Source organism: Gorilla gorilla, chromosome 13 (genome assembly GCF_029281585.2).
Source record: "Gorilla gorilla gorilla isolate KB3781 chromosome 13, NHGRI_mGorGor1-v2.1_pri, whole genome shotgun sequence".
Classification (NCBI taxonomy): Eukaryota; Metazoa; Chordata; class Mammalia; order Primates; family Hominidae; genus Gorilla; species Gorilla gorilla.
The window spans coordinates 50,249,683-50,273,538 of record NC_073237.2 but is presented as its reverse complement, the minus strand read 5'-3'; the positions used below and the strand labels follow the sequence as shown (position 1 = coordinate 50,273,538).

At 36.3% G+C, this 23,856-nt stretch overlaps 1 protein-coding gene across 14 annotated transcripts in view; it reads right to left on the bottom strand.

Annotated features, from left to right (window-relative positions):
* NFIB (nuclear factor I B) overlaps window positions 1-23,856 on the bottom strand; it is a 230,595-nt gene that overhangs the window by 88,544 nt on the left and 118,195 nt on the right. For all 14 annotated transcript variants that reach the window (XM_004047812.5, XM_019033903.4, XM_004047811.5 and 11 more), the window contains exon 3: window positions 9,450-9,503. In XM_004047812.5, coding sequence (XP_004047860.1) covers window positions 9,450-9,503 — 54 coding nt within the window. The remainder of the gene's footprint in view (window positions 1-9,449; window positions 9,504-23,856) is intronic.

The window sequence follows — 23,856 nt, the reverse complement described above, 5'->3', positions numbered from 1 at the left end:
TATGTGGCAAAAGCAGATCTTGTAAATATGGAGAGGGAAAGAATTTAAATTGAGAGGAAACTTTAGATGCAGGAGGCCACTGTAGAAGGAACATGAGGCCAGGCATGGTGGCTCATGCTTATAATCCCAACACTTTGGGAGGCTGAGGTGGGAGGATCACTTCAGCCCAGGAGCTGGGGACCAGCCTAGGCAACATAGCAAGGCTCTGTCTCTACAAAAAAATTAAAAATTAGCTGGGCATGGTGGCACATGCCTGTTGTCCCAGCTACTTGAGAGGCTTGAGGTGGGAAGATTGTTTGAACCCAGGAGGCAGGCTGCAGTGAGCCATGACTATGCCACTGCACTCCAGCCTGGGCAACAGGGCAAGACCCCATCTCGGGGAGAGGGGGAGTTACATGAGATACCTGGGTAAAAGCAATCACTACAATACTGCCCAGAACAGCAGGTACCATCACAACCTCACCTAGAGGAATTTATGACTCAGACCTCTTTTCACATGAGGATTCTGACCTTCCCTTAAGGGGAACCTAGACATTCAACTAAGAAAAATATAGGTTATAGCAATAGCCTTTAAAATTTAGCAAATTACAACCTATTTCTGTGCAAGCCCTCTTGGAAGCTTTCTGGAACTAGGTACAGTATTAATTAAGTGCCTACATCAATATATTAAAATTCTACTTGGATTCTATGTTACCTTATCACACCATTTCAGATAACAGGAGACCTTAAAATACCGTTGTAAAGTTAAGGAAAGTTTGAACTAACTGTAGCCCATGAACGAGTCCTTTCTCTGACAGCATTGTGAAAGGGGAGTACTGTGTTGAAATTAACTCTTCTCCCCATTCTTTCTTTCTCTGACCTGTATACTAACACAAGTCATGAAACACAAATCTGACTTGCTGAAAAACCCCTGATGACTCACTACTTATGAACCTATATTCTATGTCATGGCTTTAAATGCTGCTCAACATCAGACACCAAGTTCCCTTCCTTTCCCCTTCTTCCATGTGAAATGCTCTTTCCTCGGCTAGGACTATATCCACCCTACAACCTCTTGTTCATCCTTTTATCTAAACTGTTCCATGCATCTTATATTCCCTGGGAAGGGGTAGACATCTCTGACTCCACTATGACTGCTCCTTTAAATATAAACTTGTGTGCACACATCTCTTGCCCAGTAGGCAGTCACATTTTTTAAAGGTTTTTCCTCAATTTCAGGCAAGAAACAGTGTTCAGAGGTCAAATAAGGGTAATGGTAACTGAGAGGTAAAAGTAAATTCAAGAGACCTTTCAAAGTAGAATATGAATGAATACGTGGAGGATAAGGAAGAAAAAGGGTTCCTGGGAAAGAAATCATGAGCAACTCTAACCAAGGGTGTCTAGATAGGATTCTGGTGACTCCAGGATATCTTAAAAAGGGAAAAAGCAAAAACAAAGAAAACAAAAAACCCAAGTCTGGTAAAATAAAATAAATTTGATTTTGGAAATGTTAAATTTGAGTTAACCATGAGACATCTAGGGAAACATGTCCGAAAAGTAGTTGGACACATAGGTCTAAATCATTAGGAGAGAGAGCTATTTCAAAGGTATACATCTAGAAGAAAAAGTAAATATACTTTAAAAATCGCAAGGTACTGAAAACACAGAGAATGAAAGACAAAAATCTGATTAAGAAGACAGAAGAAATCACCATATGCAATTTTTAAACATAGGAAGGTTCCTGGATTACCAGGAGAGGTCCTGTTTTCAGAGGCATGGGCAAAGTTTTAAACAGAGCATGGCCAACTAAATCAAATAAATATTCAGGAATATGGAAGCAAGAACAGGACGGAAAGAAACCACTGGTCATGGATTTAATAAGAATCATTTCAGTGGGGACAGAAGCTGAGAAGAAATCAAGATGGAATTTCAGGGGAAATCAAGATGAGACTTTGACATCCTTCATGCCATGTTACGAAGAAGAAGAGAGAGATGAGACACTTGGTTAAAGGGGTTTGTCCAAATGAGGAACAAAAGATGTATGTTTTAAAATAAGAAATAAGTTGGTAGGTAGGAATCAGTGAAATAAGAGGCAGAGTAAGAGGGCTAGGAAAAGTAAAGGACAGACAGAAGTTTCAATAGACACCGAAAGTTGATGGCTTCATAAAGTAGAAACACCATGGAAAGGAAAGGAGGGGAAAAAAATTATACAATGTTAATACAAGCTTCTACAAGATAAATTCTTGGTAGGAAAAAAGTAATCTCTAAAGATACATTTGTACCCTTTCTCATGTCAATACTGAGATTTATGTAACAAAAGTCACTCCACCTTTCCTTTTATGCCAATAGGCTTACAACAACATTTGCTTTCTAAAAATTACAATTCTATTTCATCATGAGACTTGAAAGCATCTGTTTCTTTTGCCTCCTTTATAAAATCTCTAACATTCTATTCTTATGCATCTTCTGTAACTTGGGTATGTCATCTTAAGCCTTTAGAGAAGAGCAGTATAAAAATTCAACACTTTTTTTTTTTTTGAGACGGAGTCTCACTCCGCCACCCAGGCTGCTGTGCAATGACATGGTCTCGGCCCACTGCAACCTCTGCCTCCCGGGTTCAAGCGATTCTCCTGCCTCAGCCTCCCAAGTAGCTGGGACTACAGGCAAGTGCCACCACACCCGGCTAATTTTTGTATTTTTAGTAGAGACGGGGTTTCACTATGTTGGCCAGGCTGGTCTCAAACTCCTGACCTTGTGATCTGCCCGCCTCAGCCTATCAAAGTGCTGGGATTACAATTCAACACATTTCTATTTGATTCCACATCAAATGATACTTTCTGCAGGAAGCCTTCTTGATCAAACTAGCTGAAGAGAAAGTAGAATGAAAAAACCCCTCACTTTTATCAAGCACCTGCTATCTGTCAGGTGTGCTCCCCTATGTGATCCTCACAACTGGCATGAACATAATTGACTGCACAAAGCGGTTGGCTGACTCGCTCATTCTCCTGATGACCCTTATAATCATTCAAGGGAAAATTTTAATTCCAAAGTTCATGCTCTTTTCACTCCACCATGCCACCTACAATGGTGGGAAACAGTATTTCACAACTTTGAACTCCTACAAGACCTGCATTGTAACACTAATATTTAGTCTTTATCTTAAATATAAATACATATGTAATATACATTTCATATATTATAATTATGTATATATTATTTTGTAGATTTTATGAACAAAAACATTTGGGAAAAGCAAGGTTCATGTGTAACTCACACTTTTATCTTCTCCAGTATCTAGCCGAGTGTGATGCATACAATAGATGCTCAATAAATATCTGTTGGCTGAAAAATCTACCTATAGACAGCTCTTTCTGGATTGTTTATGGTTCTTGGTATAAAATGGTGTGTATTTTACACAAGGGCAAATGGCTGTCTCTGCTTCTAATGTTGAGCTGACTCAAATGTAGTATTTAATTGTTAACTCAGCAATCATTAGGCAATTAATATTATTTGTTATCTGATAGAGTAGGTGGCTGGGGAGACATGGAAAAATCTCCTTCTCTCAGGACCTTACAAGATATTCCTAAATTGTCCCCTTTTTTTTCCTCTTTCACATTAAGTATTACAAATAATCAGGCTAGAAGCACTGTGGAGGCTGGGCATGGTGCCAACTGCTATGTAGATCAACCTTTCATGAGTGGGCTGTATACAAGTTCCCATAATGTACTCTGTAAAATTATGTAGCTGAGGGCTATGCGTTCTTCTGGCTTTTTAAGAGTAATTCGTGAAAGAAACACTTCCCTCATCCTCTCTTCCTTTACTCTGAATCCTATTCTAAATTTGAACATTTAAGAACTTTATTGAACGTGACGTCTCCAAACAAGTTAGAGGATAAAGAAGAAAAATGTTTTAAAACAAAATACATTTAAAAAAAAGTCCTTTGATTTTAGCACTGACCCATACAGACCTCATTCTCAAATTACTTAAAGGTTTTACCTACGATGTCAGGTCTTACCTGCCATTAACCAGTCCTTTCAGCATCTTTCTCCAAATATTTTTATGAATAGAGAGTCTATTTATAGTCGAATGCACATTGTCTAGTGCCAAAGTTTAAAATCACCTTTTAAGTATCATGAAATAGTGCATTTTTCCTCATTAAAAACATCTTGATCCTAATGGACACAATAAATGAGGACATGCAAAGGAATAGACATGAATTTATTAAGAAGTGAATGAGGCCGGGTGCGGTGGCTCATGCCTGTAATCCCAGTACTTTGGGAGGCTGAGGCGGATGGATCATGAGGTCAGGAGTTCAAGACCAGCCTGGCCAACATGGTGAAACCCCATCTCTACTAAAAATAGAAAAAATTAGCCAGGCATGGTGGCAGGTGCCTGTAATCCCAGCTACTCAGGAGGCTGAGGCAGGAGAATCGCTTGAACCCGGGAGGCAGAGGTTGCAGTGAGCCGAGATCGCGCCACTGCACTCCATCCTGGGCGACAGAGTGAGACTCCATCTCAAAAAAAAAAAAAAAAGTGAATGAAATATGATTTGAAAAAGCCAGAGTAAATTTCTCTTTTCTTTGACTTTGACTTTGAACACCATATTCCAAGATAAAACATGGTATGAGGTCCTCAAGGACCTATGCGAATTTATCTGCCTTTATGTACAGATTAAAAAGTACTAAGTTTGTCCTAAATTCTAAGATTTGAAAAATCAAGCAAATATCGGCTCTAGTGATCTCAACAGATGAACAAATGACAATGAATACTGAAGATTTTGAACTAGTTTTCCTAATAATTATTTGGTTTGTTTCTATTAGTTTTATGACAACCTTCTGTTGGCTTTGATTTCAGTATCTATAAAATAACATTGGAGAGAGACCTATCTCAAAATGTTTATGACTTAAAGAATTTATTTATTTATTTATTTATTTTTTTGAGATGGAGTCTCGCTCTGTTGTCCAGGATGGCTGGAGTGCAGTGGTGCGATCTCGGCTAACTGCAAGCTCCGCCTCCCGGGTTCACACCACTCTCCTGCCTCAGCCTCCCCAGCAGCTGAGACTATAGGCGCCCGCCACCACGCCCGGCTAATTTTTTTGTATTTTTAGTAGAGACGGGGTTTCACCATGTTAGCCAGAATGGTCTTGATCTCCTGACCTCGTGATCCACTCGTCTCGGCCTCCCAAAGTGCTAGGATTACAGGCGTAAGCCACCACGCCCAGCCGGCGACTTAAAGAATTCCTTAAGTGCAAGATAAGCACATAGGTATCGTTAATAGATAATCCTTCTTTGATTTACTCAATTATTTATTTAGTGTCATCCTTGCTCCAGAGAGGATATAAGGTGGCTTACTTGAGGTACACCCAATGTATAATCCTACTGGTTCCCAGACGTGTTGCCACACTACACGCGTAAGTCAACACACAAAATAGCACAAGCACCTATAAAACCTACAAAAAGGAAAGTAGCATGTTAAGTCCATGTTATTCCAGGTAAGAAAGTTCTGCTTAATGATACTAGAAAGGCCCCAAAAGTTTATATCATAAAATTTGCAAAAACTGCCCTAGGATTTAACATGTCTTCGTCATATTACCAGCATAGAATTCCCCACAAAACTACAGCCTTCCTGAACTCCAAAATAAGACATTAGTTTGGAATTGACTTAGAAGCAAAAATCTGAATTCTAGATTGCTATGTTTTCCTTGGATTTTACCCATTCTAGCATTAGGCAAGGGATTGAGATTGGGAAATCTTAAAGATCATAGTCCAAAGAATGTAGACACACAAAATAATAAAGCAAGTCAAAGCTAATTTCCAAAGATTACAATCCAATCAATCACACATTTCCTAAAAGTAGCAGTGGAGTTTTTAATTATTAAAGGTAAAAAGAGATTCATGTCTAAGTCCCCAAATTAATGGTTTACCCTCATTTGGTCCACAAAAGTTGTTTGCTATAACCAAGAGAGGACATTTTTAGTTCTATTGCTTAGGAGGGATTAACTTGTTAAAAAAAAAAAAAAAAACGAAGAAGAAGTGAATATAAATATATAACTTCTGACTCTATCATAAACAAGGCAAATGTGTATCCCTAGAAAAATGAAGTGCTTAGCGCTTCTCAGCCAAAATTGCAATGCCATGTCCTTGGGTGCTATCTGAGTTGTAGAGCACCTTCACTCCGAAAAGATTATGGTGCCCATCCCTGCCACATAACAAAGAATGCAAACAAAATATTAAGTCACAAATAGTTTAAAGAAATACCATAAAGGCTGCTTAAAAGCTCTATAAAATAACAAATGACAAAAAAATTACTTAAATATTTTATAAAATAATATCAAATATTCCTTTCCAAAAATGTGTTGCCTTTGCTGCTTGTGCTTAAATACTAATTCCAACACAGAAACTCAAAGTAAGAACTAAAGGCCTATCTGTAGATGTCCATACTATAGTTTGAAGAGCTTTAGGGTCACCCTTCAGAAGTTCTAAGTCAGTAAGAAAGTAGTCTCAAAGTCAGACATTCAAGTCTGATGCTGGAGAAAAGCCAAGCCAGAGGAGGTGTTAAGTTTGTGGGTAGGCATATGCATCTGCACTTATAGGACGATCGGATGGGATTCCACCTTCAAGTCAACAGTGGGGAACAGATTTCAAAGAGCCTATATCTCCAAAAGGGCTTGAATTTTTGCCATCTCTTCCCAAGCTGTTGGGGAATAAACACAGGAATAGACGGTAGCAATTTCCATGGGTTGCACATCTCCCAGTGGAAAACTACCAGTGATAAGAAAGTGTTGGTATTCAAGGTGATCTTTTTCAAAAGCTTAGCTTGTATTTGGCATAACAATTCAAGCAGCAAAGTGATTTGATTGTTTCATTGCTTGTGGTGGTAGACTGAATTTTCTCATATATGGATCGTGCCTTCTCAAGATATGAAATCTCAGTTTTGGAGATTTCATATTTTGGCCAAGGCCAGAATACAGAGATAAAAAGAGCTTCCTAAAGATAAATTATGTCCTAAAATACCAAATATGCTTATACTTAAAAAAGAAGCTTTTAATAGAAAGTATAATTTACTCCAGTTGACTACAAAACAAAAACCTTAATAAGTTCTAGTTGTTCACATTTAAAATTAGAAAACATTTTATATTCTAGGTTTAATTTATTTCAAAGTATTACAAAACAAACTCTTAAGCTCATAAAAAATTCTTTAATAATCTCTATCGTTAAGTCCAAAATAGAATTCCTTAATAAGCCTTATGGTTGAGTTCATAGTATTATAATACACAACGCATATTAAAATCAATATTTTACATTCTGGATAATTAAATAAAATTCTAATTATATTCCATTTAAGTTGGGTATAATGTGTATTTTATATTACATTCTGGCTCTAAAAAAATAGAATCAATGTACCATTTACATATATACAATTTTCAACTAATCATAAAATGTATTTATCTGTAGCATCCCAGTTTCAGGACACAGTCTCAAAAAGGTTTGAGTTCCAAGGAAAATTTAAAAGTGGAAAAAAATTAGAGGTGTTCTACCTTGGTTGTTTTTGTTTGCCATGTTACATGCAAACAGAGAAATAAAGAGATGCTACATCGAATGCAGCAAAAATGAAATTTTAACCAAGCTTCTTGACAAATATTGAAAAATTGAATGATGTTACATAACTATTCAAGGATTATTTATTCAGCTCAAGTAGAGAACAGTTTTAGGTGAGTATAATTCCTTCTGTACATGTTCAGAAATGAACTTCAAACAATAAATGCTTTATTAGTTTCAAATCAAGCTTTCATTCAAATGCAGAAAACATATCCGTTGTTTAGTCCGACTTATAATAGCTGTCAACTCTTTTTCTACCAAAGATTCCCCTCTTCTCCCACCTCATTCTTCGTAAGATGAGTAAGGAGACTTTTAAAAAATGTTTGGATAAAATTCATTTTGTCTATCATGCAACACAGGGAAAATATCAGTTAATTAAAAAGAAAAAAATGTTTGTAAAGTAAAAAGACCCTATAAGTTAATGAAATATTCTGAACTTCTGAAAATTTTTGACAAAATTTATTATATTCTAAGTAGCCTTTTTAGAAAGATAACTAAAATAATATCAATCCTCCATTCACACACACAAAATAAAATAAATTTAACTGGGAATTACATTTTAAATTATTCTGTTGTTAATGTTTTGCTCTCAATGTACAGTAATATTTAAATGATTTATGAAGAAAATGAAAAATCAACTTAGCATACATTTTTAAACCTGTGTTTAATTAGAACTTTTTATCTTTGAAGTGTATACTACTTTTGTCAACAATATGATTTTGTACAATACAGAATTAATAAATATTTGGAAAAAGATAATTTTTCTGAAATAAAAAAACATAGACAGGACTCAGAAAAATATAGTCTGTTTTGATTTTGCATTTTTACTTGTATATCTACTTGCTGTATCTTTCTAAAATCATTTTAAGACAAAATTGGTCTGATAAACTTTCTTGCAATTTTGGTGTTCTTCTGGTATTTCAGCCTCATATTAGCTAAGCACGACTTCAAGGAAGATCAAGCAATGGAGGACCTAAAAACTAAGTCTACCTGAGGAAACTTTTCCTATTACTTCATATAAACTTTCTGGTTTATTTTCAAGGAAAGGACAGATGAGATTGTTTGGGGAGGTGGGGGGCATGTGTAGCCGGTTCGGGGTTTTTGTGTTTGGTTTTGTTTTTGTTATTCTTAGAGCACTCTTTTACTAAAGTCACCAATATAATTCACATTCTTTTAATAATGAAAAACTGCTTGTGCTAGTTTTATCTCATGAGAAAAAACACTGCTCCTAAATCAAAAGCAAAATGCTGTATGTTCAGAGCTATATGAAGACAGCCAAGTTATAAAAGCCCATTTTCAGATCTGGAACAACTTCTGAAAACAAAGAGGGTATTTGGGATACCTTATGCTAAAGAAAAAAAAAATCCTGCTTTCATTATTTCCTGATTCTGGAGATCCAATAAAAACTTTATGGAATAAAAAGTCTTGCAAAAATCCTTCAGTGAAAACATAACCAACCACTCCCACCCCCAACCCCCTTTTAAAGTAATGAGAGTTGATAAACTATAATTGCAGTATGGAAATTTTTACATTTTCTTATGAGTTTTAAAAGAAAGATTAAAAGGTTCATTGGCTTTTCAAACAGCAATTATTTTAGCACCTAAAAGATACACAACTAAAATATATGCGTATTTATTTTCAAAGAAACACCAACAAAAATTAAAACATTGGTGATTAGGTAAATACTGATGACGCCAATATAAAAGTATTTGCCACTGCAAAGGGCCTAAGCACAATCACATCTTGTCCCGATCATACCTGCCTGCCAGAACAAAATAGGCAGCTGACCAATTATGGGGTGTTTATCTATACAGTGGTACCTTTGTTCTCCAACAATGTCAGATTGCAAACGTCCTGGAACACATATTTACCTGGAGGATTCTTGGCAGGATCATTGTGGCTTGGACTTCCTGATTGTCCAGAATCTGTAAAGAAATCACAGAAAATGTTTTCTTTTTAATTTGTTTTGAAAGAATTTCACAATCCTCAAAGGACTCAAAAAAAAAAATTTTAAAGGTATAAAAATGAAGTTGAGTGCTTAAATAAAATATACTTTCCCAAGCCTTTTGATAGAAACATTTTATTCATCGAACTACATGAATGCATATACATATTTCTATGCCAAAAGAAAAACACAAGTATTGATCTACAATTTTCTTGGGCTAGAGCAAGGTTTTTTTGAAACAAAAGATCTGGCTACAAAGCCACTGAAGATGGTTTGAAGGTTAGGCAAATATTGAGGCCTGTCAGTAGCAATATGAAATAAAGCAGATATATTCTCTTAAAAATGCAATCTAAGTGTAATTAAACGTGCATTTAAAAGGCTGAAAGTATGTTTTTTATTCAATGAGTAAAATACACAGAAATGAGAGTCCGCTTTTCCATGATTTCACACACAAGTACACATACCCACTCCAATAATCTCCCAACCTACTGGATCCAGGCCCAGATTTATCTACATCCCATAATAGTAATCGATTTGCAAACACCAAGGAAAGCATAAATTACTAGGTAGAAACCAACATGGCTTTGTGGAGAGCAAATGGTTGGATCAATTTAATTTCCATCCATGACAGATTTTGCAGGTAAGGAGGAAGAGATCAATGTCGTATATCTGAATTTCCTACCCCATATTATTCCTCATTGATGCTACAGAAAGAAACGTGGAAGACATACAACTGTTAGGCAACGTGCCTTTTCGGACTGATCTGACACTGTTGTGTTTTGCTCACTCCTCTTCCCTCCTTGTCCCCTTCTTCATTTATCTGTGTCATTTGCCCCATATTATTATACACTTACTTGCAAGTTGCTTTGTAATCTTCTTTTATTGGTTCTAGCATTTAAGTTTTGTCTCCCCAACTAAATTGCATACTCCTAAGCAGAGGCAGAGATTCTGTCTACTTCTTTTGTGTCTTCCTCAGTGTGCTGTTCATAGCTGTGAATGCACTAGGCTTGCAGTAAACGCCGGAGGAATGGATGGCTCAGCTCCAGCAGCCTCTTTGCTTGCCTAGAAAAGGCAATTTTGAACTTGATAATGAATTTCAACAAAATTTGATAGGTGGGGCACAAATGACGGCTCTGTCATGTACTGCCATATACTGACAAGTCTCTTCCCCCAAACCTTGCCATTATACTTGAGCCAAGAAAGTGATTTGGTTAAGCAGGAAAATCATGTGCTGGTTTTTTTCATCGGGGTTATTCTGTCCTTCCAGGTAAGTGATTAACATACTGAAATTGCTGCTTCTACTATTAAATGCAAGAACATCCTGTTAGTTTCTTCTCATATAAAACCTGTTTATTTATTTCTGCCCTTTGCCTCATGCCTGTTAGCTTAGATTTAATGCTGAGATCAGAATTTCACCCCTTCATCCCATTTCCTTAATTGTCTTTTCGGTTTTATTCTAGAACAGATTTCATGAAATCTTGGCAAGCATATTTAGTGATTCCCACATTTTCCTCCAATTGTTTCCTGATTTTTCAAAATGAAAGTAAAGAAACTAGAAATGACCATTCTTCATCTGGCTCGAGTCTCCTGAAGACAGTCAGAGAGCTGAGAACTCTCTGAAAATCTCTCTCATCTCCCATGAAGTCCTCTTATTACTTTTTCTGAAATCAAGGCAAGATTCAGTGACTTATAAATTAGGAGATCAATCTTCTTCGTTCTACATTCCTTTAAAAAACTGGTACAATATGGGCCACTTTCCAGGCCTGGAGTATGACAGCTACATAAAAATGATAAATCATAACTTTTTGCTATAGCATCAGCTATTTTTACCTTGAGTTCCTCTGACAAATGTCTCTCAGCACTGATATTACATTCCAGTTTAATTTCTCAAGCGATTCTAACATTTTTTAGCAATTCCTACTTATGTATAATACACCCACTGACCAGAGCCTCCCTATGTTTTACTTTCCCTCCAAAGCTATCTCACTCTTATGAAGGTCCAGACATGCACCCCTCAAGGTGGCTAATGCCAAGCTTGTGATGACACCTGAGATAGTTAAAGTTGTCAATTGTTGCAGCAGTCGCCTTATATCAGGAGTTGTAGACTCTGCAAGAGCCTTAGCATGTTTAGTTACAGCAACTTCAAAATGGTGCCGCAAAACTCTTTTCCATCATCTGTTGCTAAAATTTGGGTCCAGCAGAGAAAAGAATGAACAGTCTCTTCCATTCGTAAGAAACTATCCAGCTAGAACAATGGCATCCCCTGTTACCACAACATCCCACTTGGGAAACTCTATTCTTTTCTGCTATAAATTACTTTTTCTTCTCATTTCCAACAACTGCAGACCAACTTCTTCCATTGAAAAAATATACTTACTAAAAAAACCACAAGCATTTGAGGGAAAGCTGAAGTAGACCCTAAATTTGAGGCACACATTTGCTTTTTGTAACAATTCCACTTTCTAAAATGATCTGGTGTTTACTGGCACACAATGACAGACTTTCCTTCATACGCCAAAGCCCATGCCTTCTCATGAAATAAAGCAGTGTATACTGTGTCTCAGAAACATAGGAGAGGGCCCTCTCAGTGAGCAAATGATAGAGCATTTACTTTTCAGACTGTAAATTCTAACACTATAACCTACTCTTAACTCTTACGTCACCTTATATCGGTCACTTAATTCCAACTGCTGGAAAAGGAAGTAACCAGGGAGTCGTGGTTGGCAGAGAAACCAAAAATGAACTGTTATTGTGGTTGACTTCAGAGAAGGAATTATTCAGACCACATCTAAACCCCTTCCAATTCACCACCTAGGTCAAATTACTCTATACCCAAAGGTTTTATTTAACCACTTCCATCACTTTGCTCAACATCCCCCACCTTTCTCTCTCTCTCTCTCTCTCTCTCTCTCTCTCTGTGTGTGTGTGTGTGTGTGTGTGTGTGTGTGTGTATTTAATATGTTACAGTGAAGCCTGGCTCTGTCCCTCACTAGTGACATGATCTTGTACAAAATTACTTACTCTTAAGAGTCTTGGTGTCTGGATCTTGAAAACTGCAATAATATTATCTACCTTGTAAAATCATTGCAAGATTCTATCACATTAAGCACCAAAAGCATTGGGTCAGACACAGTCTACATTATCAGTAAATAAAATATATTAATATTAAGCATAGAGCCACATTTAAAATGATTAATTAATGGTTTAAACATATTAAAATGAAAAAATTAATCATTTTTAATGTGGCTCTACGCTTAATAATAACTAACTTTTAGGAAGAAAGGGAGAAAAGGGACATAACTAAGTTCTGTCCATCCCAACACATGCATCTGAAAATGACTGGTGGGTTGACTAAGCATGGAGAAGTATGTGCCTACCTGAGAAATCCTGTGTAAATGCTTTCACCCCTCATTCCCCAAAAGGGAGGAGCCCACTGCTCTTCAAGGCTCTTAGCAGCTGTCATGCTCAAAACGCAGTAGATAACAGCCAGTTGATGAAAATTACCTTCCAGAAGGCTGAAGTCTTTGAGGAACAAGGCTGCTAAGAGTTGTGAGCTGCCCAGCATACTGGGTCTGGTGTCTGGAAAAAAATTTTTTTTTTTTTTTTTTTGAGACAGAGTCTTGCTCTGTCACCCAGGCTAGAGTGCAGTAGCACTATCTCAGCTCACTGAAGCCTCCACCTCCTGGGTTCAAGTGATTCTTGTGCTTCAGCCTCCCGAGTAGCTAGGACTACAGGCGCACACCACCACACCCAGCTAGTTTTTGTATTTTTTGGTAGAGATGGGGTTTCACCATGTTGGTCAGGCTGGTCTTGGACCCCTGGCCTGAAGCGATCCGCCTACCTCGGCCTCCCAAAGTGCTGGGATTACATGTGTGAGCCACCACACCCAGTTTAGTGTCTGGAAAGATTTTGATGCAGTAGAGAAAAAGAGAGTTTTTGAAGGCAGCCAACCAAAACCAGTCCTCCCTCATTCTCTTCCACCTCTCATTTTATCTTCCTGGATCTCAATCTCTATTTTCCACATTTCTGTGTTGTCTCTTTCTCACTTGACTGGGCATAATGTTGAACTGAAATAAATTTTGTATTACATACTTATGAAAGTTTCATGTTCCCCATTCTTTAAGTGTGGCTTAAACATATGTTTATTCTTCTAAAAAAAAAAAGTAATGAAGTTATTTCTAAATTACTATATTTTAAACTCAATCAGTTCCTTCTTCTCCAGGTTAAAGATTCTCCAGGAACAAGAAAAGGTTCACATTCATGCAGGACCCTTACCAACTTTTCAATCCTTTCGTCCACTCCTTTTTTAAAAAGCAGTCAATCTCTCGTGGCTCTTCTAATATCTAAGCTTTACCTAAGGAGTGAGCAGTTTTTCCTATGACCCAATTTTATGGAAGATCCTAGGACACATAAGTGATCAAACGGCTTGTCCAAAGTTACATAGCAACTATTAAAACTTATGTTCTCTATATGGACAGCCTATTCAGACACAATACTTCTTGAATCGTTATGATGCAATCCTAAAATAATGCAAAGCTAAATGATTTTTCAGTAGTTTAAATGTTTCTGGGAAACTTACCTTCCCCTGACTTCCCTCACCCTTCCCACCATTCACCAATACATTCAAAATCTTTTTCAGAATCTTTTTTTAAACCTTTAGCTATTTTCTATATCTAAGTTGGAAGTAATTATTAGTATCACTGAACTCTATATACTAACTGATGTTTTAAAGAGAGGCCAATTCTATAAATCAAATTTAGTTTGGATTGTCTCCATTAAGCAAAGGAAATTCTAATGTTTTATGGACAATCTGGTGGAAGCTCTGTAAGATGTGTGTTAAATATATATGACAATAAATAAATAATGGCCTGTAAAGTATTTCTTACTGAGCACTAACTTTCTGGAGTAGATACACTGCAACTATCTGAGGTAGGTAAATCATCAAAACTGTCAAATTTTTTTGTAGGTCATTAATGTAAACACCATTTAAATGTAAATCAATTAAGATTTATGCTCACGCCTGTAAATCCCAGCACTTTTGGAGGCTGAGGCAGGCAGATTACTTGAGGCCAGGAGTTTGAGACCAGCCTGGCCAACATGGTGAAACCCCGTCTCTACCAAAAAATACAAAAAAGTAGCCGGGTGCGGTGGCACACACCTGTAATCCCAGCTACTTGAGAGGCTGAGACATGAGAATCACTTGCACCTGGGAGGTGGAGGTTGCAGTGAGCCAAGATCGGCTCATGTATTCCAAACACTTGGTAATGTGTGGAACACAGTAGGTGCTCTGTAATGCTTATTAAATTTATATTTAATTTACAATAATGACCTTTAAATATTGTTTTTAAAAAAGAATATATACTCTATGCCATGTAGAAGCTCAGAGGCTGCCTGAAGAGACAGAAATATACAAATAAAAAAATACATAAATCAAGAGGGGCAGATGATTCTTCCTAGGAAGGGTGGGCAAGGGCATATCATAAAAGATATCAAAAGAAGGTGACCTTAGGAACAATGCCATGAAAAAACGACCTGATTTCCCACCTTACTAAGACATATTTCACTCTTTTACCAAGATGATCTTTATAAGACCCAAAACTGATTAAGCTAAACATCTGCTAAAACCTTTACATATATTCTGAAAATAGTATGCCATTCATGGCACCTTGATCTGGTCCCCATCAGCACCTGGGTCATACTTTAGCCTTTTGATTCCTTGTGTGTCTCCTGCATTTGATGTCTCCAAGTCTGTGCATAATGTTCCCCCTTTTTTCTCCCTGAAGTCCCCCATGGTGAGGTCATCCCCTTTACATCCTCAACAATATGACACGAAGTCTATTGCCCTATTTAGCCTTATAGCCCTAATCTTTGGGATAGGGCCTGGCACATTTGGTTAAGTCAAATGAACAGAAAACCATCAGTCTATAAACTACAAAAGTGCACAAAAAAGAAAGACAAAGGATACCGCTCTGTGTAAAATCATACAGTAGAAGTCAAACAGATAAATTTCTTGTGGCAAGCCAGGGAAACAGACACACAATTCCCAGGGCTAAGTCTCTCGGTCTAATGTAAGGCTCAATCCTACTTCCCAACTTCCTGAAGAAATATTTGGAAACAAGATAGGGTGGATAAGACATACTATTTTGAGTTAGAAATTATTTTTTGTCCATCTCCTATAAAGAGAAGAAATGTTTGTTGAAGGTCCATGTCCCTATTTTGCAAGCACTGAGGCAAGAAAGTTTTAATGACCTTTATATATAAACTTTCTACTTCTAGATGAAACTTCTTTTAGGAACTCTTTTTATTCTCTGACACCATGGCTTGAGGATCAACAGAAAAAGACAACTGGAAAAGCATAATTTTAATTTATAATGAGTTTGGTGCAAAGAAGGAGCTGTACAAGGTGAGTTTTCAGGTCCCCTGTGGCTCTAAAATTCTATGATTCCATAACAATATAGCTTTTATATCAAGGGATATCAGAGGAGTAAATGAAACCCACAATGTAACCTGTTAACCTACAGATAGCCTCTTGCTAGAACTAAACTTAGTCATCCTGTGATAAAGGGCCCTTTTGTCATAGTTCTTTGCCTTAAGCAGGTGAAGAAATAGCCCATTGTCAATGAAAGAATACCATGAGATTTTTTTAAGGCTTAGAACAGTCTCTTTCTTTCTCTCTAAAACATTATTAATTGATAATATAATAAAACAGTATATTTTTACAATTAAATATATAGCATGCCAGAAACAAGACATAACAGGTAAGAAACAAAAGCTTGAGGGAAGGAATACAAATGCATGTATTTTATAGTAGGGAAATAAAAAGGTAAAACGAAAACATCTACATTATTAAGGGTAATGGAGAGCAAACTATTCTCCTTGGGCCAAACCTTCTTCTCTCTTCCCCTCTCTCTGCCCAAAGTTTTCTACCTCACCCTTTGCAGTTTACTGTCTCCCATGACTGATTCCTTGGGATTTACAGAACACTAGCTTTCCATAATCAAGTTTCCTATTACATAATTTGGCTTTTTTTTTTTTCCAGCACAGTTAAAACACTAGGCAGCTTCAGTTTTAATGGAAGGTTGCTTCATTGCTTTGGGTGACACAAAATTATAGTTTTACATCATTTTATTTTCTCTCTATTAGATGTGTATTAAAATAAGACAACGAAAGAACATGGGAAAACTGAGTGTTTTCCTTGCCTCTCATAAGCATGTAAATGTTTGGGAAATGGTTTCTCTCTCTCTCTCTCTCTCCCTCCTTCATTCTTCTCTCCTCTGTGTGTGTGTGTGCGCGCGTGTGTGTGTGTGTGTGTATGTGTATGTGTGTGCCTGTGTCTCCCTTTGTCTCCTGTCTCTCTCTGCTTCTGTCTCTCTGTCTCTTTTCAATAGGGCATTAAATTATTTGGAGTCCACTTCACTGCAAAACTTAACAAGCTGTTCATGGGAAGTTTTAACTTTATCACTTTGTTAATGGAATCCCTGATCTTGTTTGTTTTTTGTTTGTTTGTTTTTTTTTTAGTGAATCCGTACTCCTCCTAAACCCAGTTCTGAGCAATAAGAGAAATTAGACCTCTCTGAATATTTTGGCAGAACCAATATAATATTTGGGAGATGCAGTTTCCTGCATATTTTAAACCATTTACTATTTCAAATATGAAGGCCTATATCTTCAGATCCCTCTTTCTGTTGGTTAACATTGATTTTAAAATATACGTTTGATTTAGCAAAACGCATAGTTTAAAAAGATGTTGCTACATTTAAGATCTTCATGATAAAGTAATTTCATTAACCAAAGAAAACTACAGAACAAGAGAGTAGATATACAATATATCCTATTTCATTCCTGAACATTCCAGTTGTTTTATCATTAAGCTTTCTTTTAAAGAGCCACTTTTTTGCTTAACAAGGAGATTAGGTTCAAAGAGTCATATCCCAAGGATTAAAATAAGGATTTGTTAGGGCTCAAGACTGAAATTTGTCCACAGGGAATTAACTGAAAAAATAGGCCACTGAAATTTAAGGTGGAAAAAAAATCATATTATCAAAAATCATATATCAAAAAAAATCAAAGCAAATCATTCTACCACAGGGGACTACTAATGAAACCCCTGCAAATATGAAACCCCTGCACAAAAAGTGTTAAACCTGCCAACATCTCTGACCAGAGGCCTGTGGTACTTCATTAAGTAGTACCAACCCACCCCCCACAACAATGGGAAGCTAGGATAATCATATCTGACCTTTCTGCCCTAACCTAAGATTAAGTTCAATGAGTTTCTACTGATCTAGGGATTGAGTGAACCAAAAGTCATAATCAGGATCACCTACAGTTCTTGCTTTGAAGGCTTTAACCTATAGAATGCAAAAACACCGTACTGGTCATTGTCAAGATTGCTGACTTTCTACAGTGTGTTTTCAATTAAGTAAATAAAATGTGGTAATTAAATCAAGATTGCATAATATGTTTTTGATTTGTAATCTTATTTAAATTAACTGACTCAATCCTTGCTTAGTTTTTAAACTGGTCGAGTTAGGGAAAGAGTCCCTGGGAGCAAATCCAGTTTTCTATCTTTAAAAACAAGGCAAAGCAATCTGGCATACTTAAAAATATATATTAAATGCACCAGCATAATATAAATACAGAGGCAAGGGTGCTAATGTAGAGGAGGGAAGAGTTTTATGGCACGATTTTGACTAAAAGAAATAGCTCTCACACTAGAGAGAAATAAACTAAAACATTATTTATTCAAAACATTTCTTTTTGAATTTTATGAAGATTGCATATTTGTTGGAAGCAAAACATTTCCAGCTGTATTTTAAGTTTCTGAAGAGAGTTGTAAGATTTATAATCTTTCATAAATGCTGCCCATATCTTATAATATTAGATGAACACGCCACTGCGTACTTTGAGGAACAATTTGCCAACGCAGTTTGCCACATGAAAATAATAAAGTCCTTTCCAAAACCCAGCCAGATCCAGTAGGAAAAGATGAGATGAATGTTCTTTCTTTTCCATCTGGGAGACATTTTGGATTTCAGCTATACTATGTAATATACATTTTTTTTTTTTGGAAACCAAGAAACCTGCATTTTACAGCAAGGTATGTAGTGCAAAGAAAATGTTGGTGAAATAAGAATCTGGAAATGAAAACCAGAATGTCATCAGACTCAAGAACATAATCACGAAGGCAAATCGAAAAATCAATGCAGAATTTCAACATAAAACAAATGCAATGTTTATGATCCTATTAGTCTTAAATTTTTCTCTTAAAAGGAAAGCATAGAAAAATAAGTGCTGTTTTACCTCCAAAGTCCTGAACAGCATTTATGTTACTACCTGGCACCATGACTTACATATCTGGTTTATCCTGGAGTCTTCACGCATTATTCTAAATCCCACACATACAACACTCCTGTGTACACATGGCCCCTCTGTGCTATGTCACTTCATGTATTTTCCCAACACTTAATATATCTAGGTTAAAATCAGACATAAGACTTTCTAATATTCCATTGGCAATCTTTCTTCTCAGGGAGCAGGACATGTTCTCTCCAAACTGTCTGGAGAGTCAGGACTCTGGGCTCTATTCGGCAACTGCCAAGCACTAGTACGCTGACTCTAAGCAAACCATTTCACGCACAAATCAGTTTTCATCTTGCCCAGTCGCAACTGGTTAAGGAAAGGTAAGAGTTTAGTCTTAGTTGTTTTCAAAGGAATTAGAAATAATAGGAAAAAAATAATTTCACACAACAGTGAAATATGCACAAGTATTTTTGTGGAAAAAGGCTATGAGATATATATATTTAATGTTCTTTAAGGTTTAATTAGTACTCCTCCCCCTCCTAAAAAAAAAAAAAAATCTCCACCTACTTGGTTGCACTGCCCCTTGCAAACGCTGACAACACAGGTAATTGAAGGACTGGGTTAGAGTGCAACTCTCCTGCTACATTTTAAAATCCATGGGGTCAAGAAACACGTTAGTCTTATTCACTGCCCTAGCATATTCCTGGCACATACTAGATGCTCCATCAGTGTGTGTTGAATGACTAACCACTGTTTTACAGAGAACAAGATGATGACTGGTAGCAGTTAAAACAGTTCATCTTCCTTAAATTACAAACAAACTGCCAGTCATACCAATCATAACTTTTAGTTTTTGATTATTATCTACACATATTCTAATTTTTAAGTTTCTACAACCTCTCTACAAATACAAATGTAGTGATTGACTCAATGACCAAAAAGTCATATTCTTATTTTTTCATTGCTCATTTTTTCATAAGCATATGTTCCTAAAAAATTTTTTAAATTGGATACAGATTTCTCTATCATGTTAGCTAAAAAGATACTTTGCCAAATCATTAAAATGTTTATGTTTATATCCTTATGTGAGCTTAGAGAGAAGAAAGTGGATGGGTTTTTTATATCTTATGTTACTTACATGTGATTTATAACCAGTCCTTGTTTTATTATTAAATTATGGCTCTTAAGTCTGTGATAATATATTCATATAAAAATAAATGTATACATTTAATCTCATGATGCATAGCAATTAACTGGATAACAGAGTAAGATGATGCATAGCCTACTTTCTACAAAGGTAAAGTAGATTTGTACATGGGGTATTCATTACTGCTTCTGTTCATAAAATAACTTTATCAAAATATTAGAGGAAAAAAATCAGATAAGTCATTTGATGAACAGGAAGCTTGCTGATGTGGCAGATAATAGTATTAAATGTCCTAACAGTTCCTTGATAAGTGGTTCAAAGAGCTTCTGTCCCCAAGTTTTCAAGGCAAAAGTTAATATACCAGGAATAAAACTACTTGAATAATGCATCATTGAACCAACATTTTTGAAAAGGGATAAAATGAGCAAACAAATGAGGAGACAGTAACTTCCTCTTGCAAATTAAAACTGTGCATGCAAAGAAAGGAACTCAATTATATTGATAAAATAAAAACAAAAAAATAGCTGACATGATTTTCCTTTTTGTAAAAAGAGAAGGTCAAGAATATTCTAATAAGTGAAATAATATGTTTGAAAGAACTTTGAAAAGTTTACAAGCTCACAGAGACATGAAGATGGGGCATTTTATGGGGCAATATTCTTTCAAACAGTCACTTTAAGAGAACAGTTTAAAATACAGATAATCCTGGCCAGGCACGGTGGCTTATGCCTTTAATCCCAACACTACGGGAGGCTGAGGTGGGTGGATAACCTGAGGTCAGGAGTTCAAGACCAGCCTGGCCAACATAATGAAATTCCATCTCTACTAAAAATACAATAATTAGCTGGGCATAGCGGTGGGTGCCTATAGTCCCAACTACTCGAGAGGCTAAGGTGGGAGGATCATCTGAGCCCTGGAGGTTGAGGCTGCAATGAGCTGAGATTACATCACTGCACTCCAGCCTCGGTGACAGAGTGAGACCCTATCTTGAAAAAAATAAACAAAAATAAAAAAATACAGATAATTCTAACCAAGAATAATAAAGAATAACAGAAGCCCACCATGAAATCTCCTACTCATTACTATGGTTATTTGGGAAATGGGAAAATAAATGATGACGGGCATGTTCACTTGCTATATCCATTTTAAAAAAGGGAACTGAGAGTATACTGGTGCAGAGCTATGTACCAGGTGCTCAAAATTCCTCCCATTTTGTCTTGTTACTCATTTTATCTTTAATAGAGATTCAAATCAATTCCTTATGATTCAAAAATGCCTAAGCCAAATCCAAAGAGTATGAAAAAATCAAGGTTCTGCATAATGTCCCATCCATATGCCTTAACCCTGAATGATATCAAACCTATGTAATCTTAGACATCAATGCCTTCCAGATGTGACAAAATTTTAACACAGACCAACTTCAAGCTTTTTACTGCAGACTCATCTCCCATGCTCATAAAGATTATTTTCATTGCACGTACCATTACATATGGCTAATGTTTAATTTTCCAAATTGATTATTATGCTGCCATTTCAAAACTGACATTGCCTTCCAATCCAATCAAAAAACAAACTATGCTGCATACTCAACCTCCAACAAACACACACACAAAAACAAGAAATCACATCATTATTTCCAAGTTCTAGATAGTGCTTGGTTACAAGACCAGTTGAACTTTTCCTTGTCCACTCTTGGTACCTCCAAAAGATGGAAAAGGGGAAGGAGGGATCATCCAATTCTTTGTCAGAGTTAATTGCCATAGGAATAATTTGAGCCTGTCACCTGTTGTTTTTGGTCTTAAAGATTGCTTCTAATTAGACAAGATCAAATTCTTCTTGATATTTAAAGCATGTTAAAATTCTAAAATTAACTAACAAGATTGTTCATGGATATTTTGCAAAACCATCTAACAGCAAGGCCGTGACAGAAATGTATAAACTAAATTTTCAGATAGGATTTAAAAAATTAGTAACTCAACACCAGTAAGAAAAACTGGTGTGATAAAGCTTTGGATGATATTATGCAAACTTAATTCCCCTGCCCCAAACAATTGCTTTGAATCTTACATAAATCTCATTCCTCCACCCACCCCCAAAATTAGAATTGCCCTGTAACAGTAACTTGTCCTCAGATCCATCCTGAACTCTGTTCCTGCAAACCACCTTTCCCAGCTCCGTTAACTATTGACTTCAGGCTAGGTTCAACCAACAGGAGGCAATGGTAGGAGTTTGGGAATTTGGAGGGTGGGAAGAAAGGAGAAGGGGAGGTATTCCTTTCCTCTTCTGCTTTGACATTTGTCTCCAAACAGTGGTGAGTTTTCATTTTGTGATTCTTGCTTCCACTGAACAAGTTCCTCCCTCTGTGATGCCCTCCCTTCAGGCAGCTCCAGCTCAATTTGTGTAGTAGATTCCTACTGATGCTAATGACTGGGTGACCTCACTGCCCATTCAGCTTTTCATCTATTCTAACATTACTGTAACTGGCCTTGCCCATGAAATTCCTCCTATTGGACTATCTGGTAGTTTATTTTACTCAAATCTGACAGATACCTTTGTTGTTTGAATTTGGCATATCTATCACTCTAAAATACATGTCAGGTAATAGAATTAAGCAGTATTAGATAAATATAATAACTTTTTTAAACACCAATAGATTTCACGTGTTTGTTATGATTCTCATCTTTTAAATAAAAGATGAGAAAGCACTGCCACCATTCAGTACTAAGTACAAAATTCTATATCCCAAAGTTTTTTGTAATGCATACGGATACATAAAAATAATCAAGTTTTTAAAAAAGGTAACTAGATGCTCAATGCCATGTTCTAAATATATCTCTTCCAGGAGGTCCTCTGATAATCCTACCCATCCATCCAAGTTTACTTCTTCTTTTTATCATCTCCTAGTCTCTCTAACCAATTTTTAACAAGTTTTTTCTTGTGCATATGTTTTTCCTTCACACATGACTGTATGCTCCTTGACTGGAACAATTATAAGTTTGATTATTTTTGTAAAATATTATACATTTACTTATATTTCATGCCACAAACAACTTTGAAATGCTTATCAATTGTCGGAATAACTAACAGTCTCATGGGGATAATCAAAAGGTTTTCTTAAATATGCACCACTATACATCAACGTAAGAATAATACCTAACAGGAAAGAGAAATGACTTCAACATTACTCTGTTTCCTTTAGGAAATGGTTCATAAGTCCCCACTGGACATGAGGCATTTTACATAAGAAAAATTACAAAATAAGACAAGACAAAAGTATTTTTCCCATCAGAATAGTAACACTCTATGGTGTTTTGCTAAAACACTCTACGAACAGGAGAAAACAAAAATATTTATGTTCATATGCACAGGGATATATATGAACTCACAGTACCAAAACTTTAGAATCACATATGCAAACAGTACCAATATACTTAATGTTTTAAACTGTGCTAGATAACAGCCCGGCTAGAGGGAAGTGACATAACAGAAAAACATACAGCATCAATTCACATGTTGCCAACTTTTTTTGGATAGAACTAACAGGATGACACTGGTGTTGGATGTGCACACTTAGCTGCCAGCATTGCACTCTATGCAATGTCCCTCTACATCCTCTCTCTCAATCATTTTGAACCCCCACCCCCAAGATTTATTTTATATCTCTTTTTAAAACATTATTTTCCTAGTTGGTGACAGTTACCACCAAACATCATACAGAGATCATTTCAACTGAAAATACATGTTTATTATTTTTTAAGCCTGTGCCTGAAATGTATTTTAGTCAATCTATGCCACATAAGGCAAACTTCTAATGCACATTTATGAATTTAATTCAATAAATATTTACTGAAAAAAGAAAATGGGTTGGAGTCTAAATAGACAT